The following is a 15,808-nucleotide window of genomic DNA, read 5'->3' as shown; positions in this document are numbered from 1 at the left end:
CTGCTGGAGGAAAGTAAGAGCCTTTGCCTTATCCTCAAAGCCATTGAAAGTGCTAAACTTTACAGCTGCACCACCTTCTTTGTAAGATTTTGGCTTTTGTAGTGTCCCCAAATTGTCATAGGAAATTGTCTGCAACATGGGCACTGTAGTAGCCTGTAGGGGTCATTGGCATTCATTGGCCATTGACATTTTGTGTCAAAAGTGCCAATATATATGGCAGCTGTTTAGAAAAACCAGCCATGCCAAAATTTCCCTATGGCACCCCAAATTGGCTGTGATTGCTCTGAAAGCCTTGCTGCATGCCGATATTACCTATACATGGGGTTTGCCAGAATGCCTTGCATACCCCCAAACACTGTTCCTTGCATATATTGCTAGTTTCCAGCGCATAACCAGCCATGCCAAAATTGCCCTGTGGCATCCCAAATTGGCCCTGATTGCTTTGAAAGCCTTGCTGTATGCCCATATTACCATACATGGGGTTTGACATCATGCCTTGCATACCCCCAAACACTGTTCCTGGCATATATTGTTGGTTTCCAGGTGCATAATTAGCCATATTTTGGAACACAGATCCACCCCCGAAATACCCAAGATGCACCGTAGGTGGTGGAAAAACCTAATGCATTGCGTGGAAACTGGTTCCTTGTCCATTTAATGCAACATGTGGACTCTGAAAGGTGGCAGGCTGAACTGAAAAAACCTGTGGAATTGGCGTCCTAACCACCTGTTATGGTGGACGGAAGGAACCTATCTTGGAGCCCCTGGCTTCGCAACGTGCGAGTGCTCCCTATCCTGCTGGGACACATGAAGTACTTGGGCTTGAGCTTCATTGGGCTCTACTGGCTGTGTGAGTTGCCTTGTCTATTGTGGCATTGGTGGCGCTTGCAAAAACTCCATAAACCTTGGGTTCTCCACCAGTCGAGAAAACACATTCACAGCGGCAACCAACTGAGTCCTCAATGCATCATCATCAAGTTGCCCAGTCATAAATCCTTGCACTAGTGGAGCATTCACATCAACGAGAGGTACAGATAGACGTGGCCGTGAACTCTCTCCAACCTCAAACGTTGTAGAAATTGCCTGCCTGTCGCGTGAAGAGGAACTTTCTTCCATGATGCCTTTCCCTTTGTCAACCATAGTATAATCCCGCGTTCCTGTACTCTGTGTCTTCGCCGCAAACCAACCAAGGCTCACTTCTTGAGAAAAAAGTGATTCTTCCCCGGCAACGGAACCATGAAATTGGCCCGTAGGGCGGTAGAGTTTGGCTTTCACCCGAAACTTTACTTTAGACTTTAGGACACACAGAAACTTTGCAAATAAAAACCTGTAACGGGAATTGACACTTGAAACACACACGGCTTGGAATCTAGAGCGCTACCAAGCAGACGCCAACACCTATTGGCCCCAAAGACTGGCGCCCCTTTCTGTATTTCTTTTTTCTTAGTGCAAAGAAATGATTCGATCACTTTCACCTAACTCCCACCAAGCTGTCGGGACTTGTCCATGACTATAATCGCAGGTTTTTGACCCAATTTCGCCAGCATAACGGCGCAAAATCCCTGTAGGTCAAAAGTACACACCTAGGATGCTTTTGGCCGCATTCTGCAAGCTTTACGGTGAGTTGCAGGTCAATTTCAGCGTACTTTAGTTTTCTGTTTTGCCACTGTTAGGTGCCTACAGCCCTGTACACGCATCTCAAGGCCTTTTCGAGGCTTCCCTAGCAATTCCCTGCAGTTTAGGTACAAAATCCTAAACCTGCAGAAAAACACAGCAGGCTGTAGTTCTCTGTTTTGGACCGTTTTGAGCGGAGCGAACATATCTACATGTGTCTCAGACGCTTTTGCACGCAATGGGACAGTTCCCCTTTGAATCGGACGAGTTTTTCACGCGAGAAAACTCTCCTATTTCGCAATCCTTCGCAATGGAATTGTGCGTACGTGTGTGGGATTAGCAGTTAGCTAATCCGGTTCCTGCAAGAGCATAAACCCTGATAACTGTACATGTTCAACTGAGTAGCCCATCTAGTGGGGCATTACCATAAGTGCCAAAGGGGAGAGAGAGATACGCAAGAGCAAGTCATCGCGTTGCATGAGACAAGGGAGAAGGCAAGCTTTCCATTAAAGCTGTGATCACCTGCACCCACTACTCACCCACACACTGTAAAGCACAATGAGCTGCCAATCAGCCTCCTCTCTCAATTTGGGAGCTGAAAGTGGCAAATTGCTGCAGAGCCGCCATGTGTCCAGTTTGCCTCTTTAGAGTTAATTCCTAGTACCCACCGACTTATAAGTGTAGCGAGGGGATCTAAATGACTTTGAATTGAGCCTAGACACCCTTTTATTGCTCGGATTCCAGTGCTGACTGGCCCAACCATCTCGTGGTAACCTGCCCTTTCCAATTGCGGGTGAAACTCTCGGCCGTCTGCCGTTTCACACTGGCCACGCAATGTCCGGCCATTTGTGACTTCAAAAAGAGGGTCCCAAAAATTAAATAAAAGTCATCGAAAAGAAACCAACAACTAAGGTTAGCAGTTGCCAAGTCCTCGTGACAGTAATTAGCAGTTGCCACGTCCTCGTGACACCAACAAACTCCGAACTCAATGGAACTCGACTAAGTCATGGAACAAGTATAGACTCTGGTTGGCAGCACACGCAGCTCCAAGCCTAGGACTTACATGTACAATAGGGGTGTCTAGGCTCCAATTGTGCAGGGGGCTTGTAGATGTGCAGTGCTAGACTGAACACCAGACTCAAGACTCTAGACTCATAAGAGTCTAGGAAGCCTACGAAGACACTAAACCCAACTGGGCATATGCACAACCATGAAGAGCAGCCAACAACCAACACAAATATCCTTGATAGTCCAACTATGTCTATCTCCAAACTGTAGTGGTGGTGAAGCGGCCAGGATGTTCACTAGACCACCACTCCATGTGTCTGCCACCTAGTGTGAACCGAAGACCAACGGTAATTGCCTATCTAGTGCAAGTGACATTGTAGCTTGCTACAACTTGTTGACCACAGCTAAGAGGCGGGCTTGCACCAAATCTTGAACCTCCCCTTGATCATGGCGGATGCAGACAATCTTGCAAATGAGAGATGTCCATTGTAGCCGATCAACCTCCACCTCAAGGCTCGCTTTTTCTTCTTACAATAGAGAGTCGAATGGAGGCGTCCATGGGGACGGGCAAGCGAGACTTCCATGGAGTCCTATGGCGGAGCCAACATCTCCATTTGTGTCCTCCTTTCCCCTTTGAGAGAGAGGGCTTGAAAAATGCTTCAGACAATTAATTAAATAACTAAATGCTCATTGCACTCCTCTTTAGCATAGCCAATAAGATTGAATCACCCCATGTGGCTAAGCATAGGGAGAATTGTCCTTGTGCCCCTTGAGGAAGGGGTGCCCTTTGGGTGAGTGAGAGGTTGGTCAAACTTTTACCTAGCTTTGGGGCTCGCCCCCTCCTTTGTAGGGCATCTCTTTGACTCAAGCCTCTCAAGTACCTTACCCTCCAAGCATGGGATGTAACAGACTTGGACACTCCAAGTCAAGAATCTACCGCGACAGCACCAAATAACCACTTCAAAACAGTTCACAGCTCACATTTGATTCAACACTGGCCCGACGGAGTTTCATGCCTAGAGATATTGGCCCCAAAGATTGGCGCCCCTTTCTGTATTTCTTTTTGTATTAATCTGAGTTCAAAGTACAAGAGTGCCGGCAGGCGCTCACACCCAGACTCTGCGTCCAGATCCTCTGAGTTGTGAGTGGCCAGCCCGTTTATTTACAGGTTACATGGGATGCCAAAAGCAGAGCCCCAAAAGCTGATAAATTAAAAGATTTCTAAAATAAAACAGTTCCACTTTCTCTCTCAAGCTCTCTCTTGAGTTCTTGGATAAAGCAAAGATGTTTCTCTCTCTCTCTCTCTCTCTCTCTCTCTCTCTCTCTCTCTCTCTCTCTCTCTCTCTCTCTCTCTCTCTCTCTCTCTCTCTCTCTCTCTCTCTCTCTCTCTCTCTCTCTCTCTCTCTCTCTCTCTCTCTCTCTCTCTCTCTCTCTCTGTGTTGCTTAATAAAATAAAGCAAAGAGGCTTTCTCTCTCTCTCAATTGCGTGGAAAGAAGCAAGGCCAAAAAGCTTTACCCAAAACTGCCGCAAAAGCATCGCTCAAAATCTGCCAGCGCTGCCACGTCAGCTCCGCAATATGTGCCGTGATTCGCGGGGATCCGTACAGCTGCCACGTGTCAACCCGCCACATCAGAAATTAGGGGTTAGGGTTAGGGTTTATAGCGAGTAGCCACGTCATCACTTTGTGACATACCCCCCTCTTGAAAGCATTGTAATCGCCCTTGATTACGTCTGCAAAACAGACAAAGGCCATAAACCGTCTTAGCAGACACTGACTGTTAGTACCTACATACTAGGAACACACATCTAGCACATGTACCAATCGACAGTCACATCACACGACATCACAAGACATCACTAGACATCACAGGACATCACATGACATTCAACATTCATTCGGATCTTAGACCATGATTTATCAGCAATGTAGCTAGCAATCGCATCTAGATCCAGTCGGAACCTCATAGACGTCCGATTGACTAACCCCTATTGCAACCATGTCTATTCGAGATCATTTAGACCAAAATGTTGTACTCATTTCGTCTATCAGTTCCTGCACTTAAAACGAAGTCAAGAACAAATCAGTTTCATATTTTGGAATTCCATTTCTCAAAGTCATACATCAGAATACTGCCAGCTCTCAGTATCCCTGAAGCTCAAAGAGACATCAGTGACTAGTATTCTAAATTCAAGGCATCTGTTGACAAAGGAGCGGAGTAACTCCCCTCTTGTGCATCCCACTGCACCAGATCTGCGGCCAAGCTGAATTCTGGGTTCCATTTGGAAGAATAGACTATGCTAAACCAAAAGCTTCAAGGTAAAGGTTCACAATCTGAGGAGAATCTGCTAGGTCCTCCTCTTCCATCCACTTCGCATCCAATGCAGGATAGTTCTTGAATTTAACCAAGAACTGCCTTCTTACTTTACCCTTATTCTTTGTCCTTATGTGCCAAAATCTGTTCAGAAACAAGGATCTCCTCGTTTTCCTCCACTTCGGGTTGCTCATTGGGCTCCCCATCATTAGGCATATCACCTTTGAAAGGTTTCAAGAGACTCACATGAAATGCATTGTGAATCCTCCAAGTGTCAGGGAGTTTCAGTCGGTAGGAGACATCATTGATCTTTTCGGAGATCTGGAAAGGTCCGTAGTATCTCATACTAAGCTTTGGAAAAAGCCTCTCCTTTCGCTTTTTCTTTCTTAGGCGTGCCTTCTCAAAACGTAAGAGCACCCAATCATCCTCCTTCGATTTCAAATTGCGACGATGGCGATCCGTTGCCTTTTTTTATCGTTCTTGAGATTTCTGCAAAGCCTCGCGAACCTTGGTAAAAGCCGTGTCTAAGTTGCGCGTATACTCATCAGCTTCAAAAATCTTATCTTTTGTGCTTAGGAAGGGTGGAACCTTCGCAACACCTTCAACAATCTCAAATGGTGCCTTCCCTGTTGAAGAGTGTATCATGTTATTGTAGGCAAATTCCACCAAAGGTAAAGACTTTTCCCATTGAGTCTTCTGATCTGAGATGTAAGACTTCAATAAATCTAAAACCATTGAATTGGCAATCTCAGATTGCCCGTCAGTCTGCGGGTGGAAAGATGACGAGAACTGCAACCACGTGCCAATGTTCTTCCAAATTGCCTTCCAAAACAAACTCGTAAATCTGGGGTCCCTGTCGGAGAAAATAGTCTCAGGCATGTCATGTAATCTGAAAATCTGGGCCACAAACAGTATTGCTAAGTGATCCGGCTTGACTGTTTTCCTCACTGGAATGAAATGAGCTTGCTTGCTAGATCTGTCAATAACAGTCCAGATACCATCGTGACCACTCTGTGTTCTCGGGAGATAAAAAATGAAATCCATTGCAATACTTTCCTAGGGACGGGTGGGTATGGGCAAAGGCTGTAACAATCCCTATGCTTTATGCCTGTCAAACTTGACCTTCTGGCATACCAAGCAACTGTGCACAAACGCTTCCACATCCTTCTTGAGTCTCGGCCAAAAGAAATATCTCTCTACCTCTATGGTGGTAGCAATGCCGTGGTGACTCGTAAAAGGCGGACAGTGGCATTCAGTCATAACCTTTCACTTCAACTGCTGTGTAACGCACAACATGGTTTTCCTCATCAAGTAGCCATCCCGAATGGAATATCCTGCTACTACTGTCTCCCCATCCCGTATCCGTGTGAAAACGTCTGTAAAATCTGCTATCAATTCCGGCCTTGAGAACAATCGGCTCTCGTAAGCAATGACATGGCCTTCTTGCATTAAGACCGCACCGAGACTACGACCACAAGCATCACAATATACTTCAAATGACTTCTGCAAGTCCGGCAAAGTCAAAACTGGTCCCGTAGTCAATTCTCTTTCAAATTTTGAAAGGCAGTCATCTCTGTGGGTCCCCATGAGAAAGGGACTCCTTTCTGTGTCAAAACATGCAAAGGGGAAGCAACCTCTGCAAACTTTCGAATGAACCGCCTGCAGTACGAACACAATCCCAAGAAGCTTCTAATTTCATGGACATTCTTCAAATCGGGCCAATCACGGATAGTCTCTATCTTGGTCGGATCCATCTGCACTCCTGCCGCTGCTAAGACAATGTGTCCCAAAAAGTGTATCTCTGGTTGGAAAAATTCACTTTTCTTCGCATTAATCACTCAGTTGTGATCTCGTAATGCCTGAAAGACTCTTCAAAGAATGACGAGGAGCATAGGCGTCACTTGACCATTGTGTTCGAAGAGTTACACAATCACAGGTTACTTGTCAATCCTAAGAAAAGTGAATTCTTCTTGGAAGAGATCCACTTTCTTGACCACATAGTGTCAAAAGATGGTGTCCGAATGGATCCCACAAAGGTTGAAGCTATTAAGACATGGCCAAACTTAAAGACTGCGATGTCCGAAGCTTCTTGGGATTGTGCTCATACTATAGAAGTTTTATCAAGAATTTTGCAGAGATAGCTTCACCTCTTCACGCTTTGCAAAAGAAAGAGGTCACTTTCAGATGGACCCAAAAAGAGATTTCAGCTTTCAGCCTCTTAAAGGAAAGGTTGACTTCAAATCCCGTGATTGTTTTACCAGATCTCACGAAGTCATTTGTGGTCCAGTGTGACGCGTGTGGCAATAGCATCGGAGCGGTGCTGATGCAAGATGGTTGGGTAGTAGCTTATGAGAGCAGAATCTTGCAAGGGCCAAAAAAGACTGCAAATCTACGAGAAAGAGCTTTTGGCCGTCACTCTCTAGCTGGAAGTAATACCTGTTAGGTGCTGATTTTGTTGTCCAAACAGATCATCAGACCTTGCGATACTTCTTGACACAGTCAAAGCTATCCGAAAGATATGTGATGGGCAAACATTCTTTCTATGTTCCACTTCTAGATTATGCATGTGGAAGGCCAGAAGAATGTTGTGGCTGATGCGTTATCAAGGAAGCCACAAATTTCAGCTGTGTCAATTCCTTATTATCATGAGCTTGATAACATGAAGGAACAGTATGCTACTGATGAAGATTTTGCAAGGATCTTTGAACAGTTGCAAGATGGGCAACGTCATGAGCACTACCTCCTCAAAGGCGCTTTTATGGTGATGCATGGCAGACTTTGTGTCACTAGGCCATTGTGACATAAGGTCATGATAGAAAGTCATGTCCCACCGTATGCAGGGCATCGTGGAATTGATGAGACAGTTAAGCAGTAGAGACATTCTTTTATTGGCCTACTTCGAGGAGAGATGTGGATGCCTTTGTGCGAGTATGCGTGATTTGCCAAAAGGTCAAGTTCGACAGGCAAAAAGCACCAGGGTTATTACAGCCACTGCCGATTCCGGATAAGCCATGGGAAAGCATTGCCATGGATTTTACCTGTGATCTTCCAAGAACGCCGACAGGGAATGATGGTATATGGACACCATTATTTGCAGGTTCAGCAAGCAAGCCCATTTTATTCATGTCAGGAAGAAGTTAAAATCTGACCAGATGGCACAATTGTTCATGTACAATGTGTTTAAGTACCATGGTATGCCACAATCGATTGTCAGTGATAGTGATCCTTGCATGACGAGTTTGTTTTGGAGAGGATTATTTGAGAACATGGGCACTACGCTCAAGTTCTCGTCTTCGTTTCATCCACAAACTGATGAACAGTCGGAAGAGGCTAATTCTATTGTCTTGGACTTGTTTCTTTGTATTTGAGCAAGCCACACGAGGGTTTTCACAGTTTAAGGAAAGCTAATCTGCAAAAAGGAAACACAGTATCTTTTATTTGTTTCCGCTCTAATAGTGTGTATACATGGCGTGTGGCAAATTCTGAGCCTATCAATAAATACAAAGCCCACATGATACTTGAAGTCTGTTTTGACCCAAAAAGAAAGTGGACTCTCTATTCTATTCACATTTGGAAAAAGGTACCAGCATTAAGAAACATTGTACATGTCCTAACCCATGCTAATAGCATTCATATTATCTAAGAATCATACTTGGCCACAAGGAATGGCTAGAAATCATTTAGTACCCAAATAGCAGCACAAACATCTGTAGTATCTACAGGATCTATTTAGAGGTTGCAACGCCACAAGAGTGGGTGTCGTAGGCTTCAAGGGTTGTTCTGTTCCCGCAACTTAAAGCCAGCACTGAGCATGGAGAAGTGATCTAGGAGCTATTGTAGGTGGCACTTAAAATGGTTGATTGCTGTGACTTTAACAGAGAAATATTCCAGAACATCTGAGCTCAAGCAAACTTCCTATTTTAATATTGTCTACAGAATTCTGTGTAGAGTAATTTTACACAGAATACTTGTTTTTACCTTGAGCTTCTCCAGAAAAAACGCAGGCCGAAGAATGCTGCGTTGTAGATGCCAATCTTCACCTTCAGCCAAAATCAGCCCATGCCCCATCAATCTATGAAACACCCTGCGAGAACCAACAGGCCTCTGCATATGTTTTACATCTGAGGCTAATACACATCTAGCATCATCAGCTTTGGTGATCACCAACATAGGTAGATTTCCGAACCAACAAACCACTCGTGAACCTGGGGACATGTTTCAAAATGTTAAAGGACCACAAGAAGGTGCAACAGCTGCTCAATTTGAAAAAACATGAAAATTGGCAGACAGAAAACCAATGCTAGGCATTTCGAGGAAAGTTCATGTGCATGTTTTTAGGACCCATACTTACCTTGAGACAAACCTGTGAAAGCACGTGGTCTCTCTCTCTCCGCCAGCAATCAATGATGGATCTCCTGTGATTTAGCTCTTTTGAGGATTGTACACCCTGCTCATCTTGTATCAGCCTTTGTATCAGCTCTCACCCATTATATTCCCACACGCACACCCACATTGTGTTGTATTAGCCCCCAGTCACTACTTTCACCCCCCTACTCATATCCTACACAGTTCCAGCTAGCTGCTTAGTTCACATCTAGCAGTTGAGATTTTAGTTTTTCACTTTACTTCATTTTATTTTTGTACCCAGACATTGTATTAGATCCACCAAGATTGTATCAGTTTGGTCTTATAGGTCATTTTGGCCTCTTGAAGACGTTAATATAACATTACATTTCATTTCATTCTCTCTCACCTTACGTATATTCGAGAGATTGTGGAGTATACGGATGCATATACCTATCATGGGGTAGTCTTCAGTGGCACAGTATTCTCCTTGAAGAGAGCAGCAGAGACGAGACTGACCAGAGCTTACGCAGCATTAGGGAGACTGGAGAGGATGTGTTCGCAGCAGAGTAACAGGGAACGGGCGAAATGGCGCCCTCCCATTCTCGGAACGTGTTCCCACCCCCCTCTGGCATCCGAAACGGGAACGGAACCGGAATGGCGTTCTGCTGCAGGTCAAAACCGGAACGGTGGCGGAACGGCGTTCGGAACGGGCCGAACGGGCGTTCAAAAAACGTGGCCGTTTTTAGATTTTTTTTAAATCTTGCCGTTTGGGCCTTGGGCGCCTTGTGAAATTTGAACGTTTGGGGAGAGGGTGAGGGCTCTAGCCTCCTATTTAAATCCGCTTTGTAGAGTGTCAAAGTGCAGTGCGGCAGCTCTTCATCAGTATAGAGTTTGTTGAAACTCCCCATGCAAGTACAATTGCAGGGATCATTTGTACAGGGAAGGTAGAGGATCCTGAGTTTTAGAGTCTTGACTATTGACAAAATGGTGAAACCAATGATCCACTTGCTTAGAGTGATGGATGGTATGCAACCTTGCATTGGCAAGGTCTATGAAGCAATGGATCGTATGGTCGAGGCGCTTAAAGATCTTGAGAAGGACCCAGATAGGCTCGAAGAAATCAAAGACCTTTGCAGTAGCAGGCGGAATGCCTATAGTTCACCTCTTCATGGTGCAGCTTTTGTGTTGAACCCAGAGTTCCAAGGTACAGGACAGGAGCATGATTTGGAGGTGAACACACATTGGAACACCACCTTAAAGAAGCTTCACCCTAATCCTGACATGCAGCGCAAAATGAAGGATCAGCTTGCATTTTACAGGGATATGCGAGGATCATTTGGGACAATCGATGCGCAAATTGATCGCACCAAGATTTCCTCCGTCTTATGGTGGCAAGAAAATGGTTCCCGATCTTCAGCAACTTGCCGTCCGCATTCTCAGCCAAGCAGTTAACTCTTCTTGCTTAGAGAAATTGAGTGTATATAGCCATATTGCATCTAGAAAGAGAAACCGACTTGGAGTGGAGAAAGCAAATGACCCTGTTTTTGTCAGCGCAAATTTAAGAATGCTTTGCAAGTCAGCATCCAGAGTGAGATCCTTTTCTACAGTGGGAGATGGAGACAGAGGTAGAGGTGCTTGGAGAGACGGGAGGATCTACACATGAGGATCAGCCTATGCAGGAGGATTGGGATGATATTCATGACGTCCAAGATACCACTACAGATTCGAAGGTGGGATACTCTTCTTCCCCTACCCAGAGGTGAACATCAGGCATGACTCATGACTCATGACTCATTGCTCATTGATTTTTTATATTTGTTTCCTTTGTGGCTGCCAGCTTTGCCCCCTTTTTGTATTGCACTACCACATGAGTGATTGAGTCTTGACATGTCTCCTAGTGACTCTTACAGTTGTTATTTAGCACTTTAGCCTCTACATGTCTTTTTGTAGCGCCTTCGCTGGCCTTGTAAGTCATTTTTATAATCTATCATCTATTTGCTCCAAGCTTTTTTGTAGAGTCTGGACTCTGTTCAACTTTGAGTTAATGTTCTTTCTATGCAAAATCAAGATACTTTTGTAAAGGATGATCCCAAATCATGTGTTGTGTGTAGTGCGCAATCGCGTGCAAGCCTTAAGATTGAAGAATCATTGCAAAGCATGCCTAAACAGGATTCTACTTGGACTAATGGGTGTGTATGGCTCTCTACTAACATATAGGTTAAATCCAACCTAATTTAAGTATATTTTAAGCTTACCATTCCGGCCCCTATTCCCGTTCTGCTTTTCGGGAGGGGATTCCAGAAACGTTCCGGAGGCCCCCATTCGTTCCCGTTCTGTGTAATTTTGGTTCGCAGGTTCAGTTTCAAGAACCTTGAACAAAGCTCTAGCTTTTTTCCTCGGATGATTCGAGCTAAGGCCTCAAAGCCATATGACATTATTTGAGCCCTCGCGATCGAGACACTTACTAGACCAGTATCCTTTATGCACAGTTTATGGGACCTCCCTAGAGACAGATACGCTCGGGTACCCCTTGAGTCCTCTAGACAGCTAGCACTGCAAGGTGATACAGAATGTTGGTATGGGTAGATGACATCATGGGTTCAGTTACATGGGTTCAACATGGACAGATTGCCTCCGTTCGAGTACTTTTTGGATGCACCCTCCCTGTCTTTCACACAGACAGAGATCACTAGACTCATACCTCACGATCTGATTCAGCTAGATACAGGGAGCACATGGATACAGCCGATATAGGAGTGGGGCACAAAGATGGCTTTCTATAGAGAGCATCTTCTCTTCTCCAACTCACGGAGGACGGATTTGTGACTAGGCCTGGCTACATGGATACACACTTATCTCATGGGATATGGTGTGCTATTGGCCAGATACACACATCCTCGCATCAGCTTCAGATCAAGACTGGTAGATTTCGAGGAGTACCAGCAGAGGCCAAGATATGTCATTTATGTCATATTGAGCCAGAGATAGAGCTGCACTACATATGTCATTGCCCAGTGTACTATGAGATCCGTGGCCGCTTATTCACTGTTTGTTCAGAGAGGGTTTCGGACCACTTTCTAGAGTCATGAGATACCCAGACCAAAGATTCCTAGGGCTGTTTTTACTCGAGTTGTGCAAACACAACGAAAGCTTGCTGAGGACATCAGGGGAGAGCTAGTCTCACAGGCAGATCACAGATTTCTTTAAACCAGACAGTGAGCAGTCAGAGGAATGCTCACCACAGCAGAGCTCAACTTCAGATCACACCCACACCAGAGCCCACTTCCCTCCCTTTTTTAGTTGTACTCAGACATTGTACTAGATTCACCACTTGTAACTTTTTTGGTCTCATAGGTCACTTTGGCCTTCTGTAGACATTAATGTATCATTTCATCTCTCTCTCTCAGTACAGTGGACTATGTTATGGCACATCCGAGCTTTATTCCTTGTATTCAGGATTTCATAGTGGAGCAAGACCAGTGGATGTAGTAGTGGATCACGCTTTTTTGACATTGTCCGTTTCATTTCAGTATAGTACAGCCCAAACATCATGAGGCAGGTCACATACCTGTTATACATTTACACCAGAGACTGACTCGGTTTATACAGAGGAGATCTATAGCCGTCTATGCACAGCTAGTCCTGGTCTCTCAGTGGAGGAGTGCACCACTTTATTGATTGAGACACTTCATGGTGCAGCATCAAAGGCATACCCACACACTCAGCCGGGTCGGAGGCGACATTTTGGGAGCATGCCCCAGAATAGTTGGTATGATGAGGATTGCGGAGAGATGAGAGCCCAGCTCCAGAGAGATCTTCTTTTAGGAGTCATCGCTTACAAACAGTCTCGGATTGCTTCCCAACGCCTTGTGCGACGGAAGAAACGAGTCCAGATGGAGCGAGACTTGTATCAACTGTTCTTGAGTAGAGACTCACAAGAGGCATGGCAATTCTTTCATAAGCACTCTTCTCCCCTAGTGATTACTTCTCCTGATGTGTGGGGCCAGTATGCGGCATTGTTATATACAGTTCCTGGACAGGACCCCCTTCTAGATCCTACAGAGCCATGCCCACCTATCACCACCTTCTTTACCACTGAGATGCATCTTCTTTACCACTGAGATGGTAAAGAGAGCCTTTGACAGGATGAGGTCCAGGTGAGGGGTACCTGAGACTTGGAGGTTGTCTACTATTGTGCCTATCTTCAAGGCAAGTGATCCTACAGAGCCTGGGAATTACCGGACTATTATGGTTGGGCACACATTGGCACGGTTGTATGCATCCATTCTTGAGCAGCAGTTGAGTAATTGGGCAGAGGGTGAGGGTGTACGAGCAAAGGGCCAGGCCAGTTTTAGGAGGGGTTTCTCCACTCTTGATCATATTCTGACACTCAGAGCCATCGTTGAGGAGGGCAAGTCACATGGGAGATGGATTTATTGTAGCTTTGTGGATTTCCGCAAAGCATTTGACATGGTACGGAGAGCTCGATTGATGCGCAGACTGCAGGAGATGGGGGTGCCCATAGTATTGATTTGGGGGATTATGGCTCTATACAGATCAGTGATGGGACATGTACGCACCACGGAGGGGATATCTGATTTAGTTCACTTCACCATTGGGGTGAAATAGGGTTGCCCATTGTTGATGAGGTGTCTAATTACATTGACAGAGAGGGTGATAGAGGTGCCCAGCTGGCAGGGACGTGGATCCCATTGTTGTTATATGCTGATGATATTGTGTTGATCTCTGACTCAACAGAGGGTATGCAGCGACAATTGGATACATTACACAGTTTTGTAGAGGATAGTGGATTGTCTGTAAACCTTGGTAAAACCAAGGTTATGGTGTTTAACACCACACCACAATGGATCAGGAGATCAGCACCGACTTTCACATATGGTCAGGAGATTGGAGAGTATACAGATGCACACACTTACCTTGGGGTTGTCTTCACTGCCCCGAGGTTTTCTTTGGGGAGAGCAGCAGAGACTAGACTGACTAGAGCTTATGCAGCCTTCGGAGGCTTGGAGAGGATGTGTTCGCTGGTTCAGTTCCAGGAACCTCAGACAAAGTTATGGCTCTTTGATACTTTAGTAGCCTCAGGTATGTTGTATGCGGTGCAGATATGGGGACCTTCTGTAGCCCAGGATGGTTGGAGACATATGGAGAGGCCCTTATCTGGTAAGCGCCTCAATCTCCATAGGAGGGGCAGCTAGCTCTGCTCGAATGATAGCGTGGCGTACGGAGGCCTGGGCTCTGATCAGTCAAGAGATCATAGATACCACAGTCTCCTTTGTGCACAGCTTGTGGGATACTACTAGAGACAGATATGCTAGACTGGCCCTTGAGTCTTCCAGATAGTTAGCTCTTAAGGGGGACACTTCATGCTGGTATGCACAGATGACACCATGGTTTCAAATGCATGGCTTCACCATGGACAGGCTGCCCCCTTTTCAGTACTCTCTTCAGACACCCTCAATGTCTCTTACACGGGTGGAGATTACTAGACTCATTTGTCAGGACCTGATCCAGCTGGATACCAGGAGGACATGGATAGAGCCGCCACAGGAGTTGGGCACGAAGATGGCTTTCCATAGAGAGCATCTTCTCCACCTCACAGGAGATGGGTTTGTGATTCGACCCGCTACATGGATACACATGTCTCATGGTTTGCGGTGTGCCATTGGTCAGATACGCACATCCTCACATCAGCTAGAGATTGAGACTCGTAGATTCAGAGGGATACCAGTAGACAAAAGGATATGCCGCTTATGCCAGCTAGAGCCAGAGACAGAGCTACATTACATATGTCATTACACAGTGTACTATGAGATTCGGGGCTGTTTCCACTGCTTATTCAGAGAGGGTTTCGGTCCTTTCTCTAGGGTCATGAGTTATGAGGATCAGAGATGTCTTGGGCTATATAGAGTTACACAGATATAGAGACACTTTACCGGGGAGAGCTAGAGAGAGACAGTCCCAGAAACAGATTACAGATTTCTTTTCACTAGATATGGGACAGCTAGAGGAGCAGCCGTCACTATAGAGCTCCGCCCACACTCATTCGACCACTATCGGCACTCTTGGAAATCCAGACAGCCACGATTGAGGAAAGGGGCTATACAGCATCAACGGAGACTACAGCAGAGGATTCGAGCCATACTCTCTCGACATCCAGAGTGCAAATGAGGATGGATTCTAGTAGTAGTAGTATTTTTGTTCTAGTCTTTTTGTACCTAGGTCCCAGACATGGTATCAGATTCACAATTTTGTAACAATTTGGTCTCATAGGTCATTTTGGCCTTTTAAAGACGTTAATGTAACATTTCATCTCTCTCTCTCTCTCTCTCTCTCTCTCTCTCTCTCTCTCTCTCTCTCTCTCTCTCTCTCTCTCTCTCTCTCTCTCTCTCTCTCTCTCTCTCTCTCTCACACACACACATATCCGACTATGCTATATAGACCATAGGTATATATGATCTCCTGCTTGTTTTGAGGCAAGCACACAATGTCGCAGGACATCATCAGG

General features: G+C 45.5%; 1 protein-coding gene across 1 annotated transcript in view; it reads right to left on the bottom strand.

Moving 5' to 3' along the window:
* LOC147446724 (cytochrome P450 72A397-like) overlaps positions 1-15,808 on the bottom strand; it is a 117,459-nt gene that overhangs the window by 82,665 nt on the left and 18,986 nt on the right. The window contains exon 2 of the mRNA XM_086525888.1: positions 8,914-9,140. Coding sequence (XP_086382014.1) covers positions 8,914-9,140 — 227 coding nt within the window. The remainder of the gene's footprint in view (positions 1-8,913; positions 9,141-15,808) is intronic.

The sequence above is a fragment of the Adiantum capillus-veneris genome, chromosome 12 (genome assembly GCF_014529385.1).
Source record: "Adiantum capillus-veneris isolate H3 chromosome 12, ASM1452938v2, whole genome shotgun sequence".
NCBI lineage: Eukaryota > Viridiplantae > Streptophyta > Polypodiopsida > Polypodiales > Pteridaceae > Adiantum > Adiantum capillus-veneris.
This window is presented reverse-complemented; position numbering and strand designations above follow the sequence as displayed.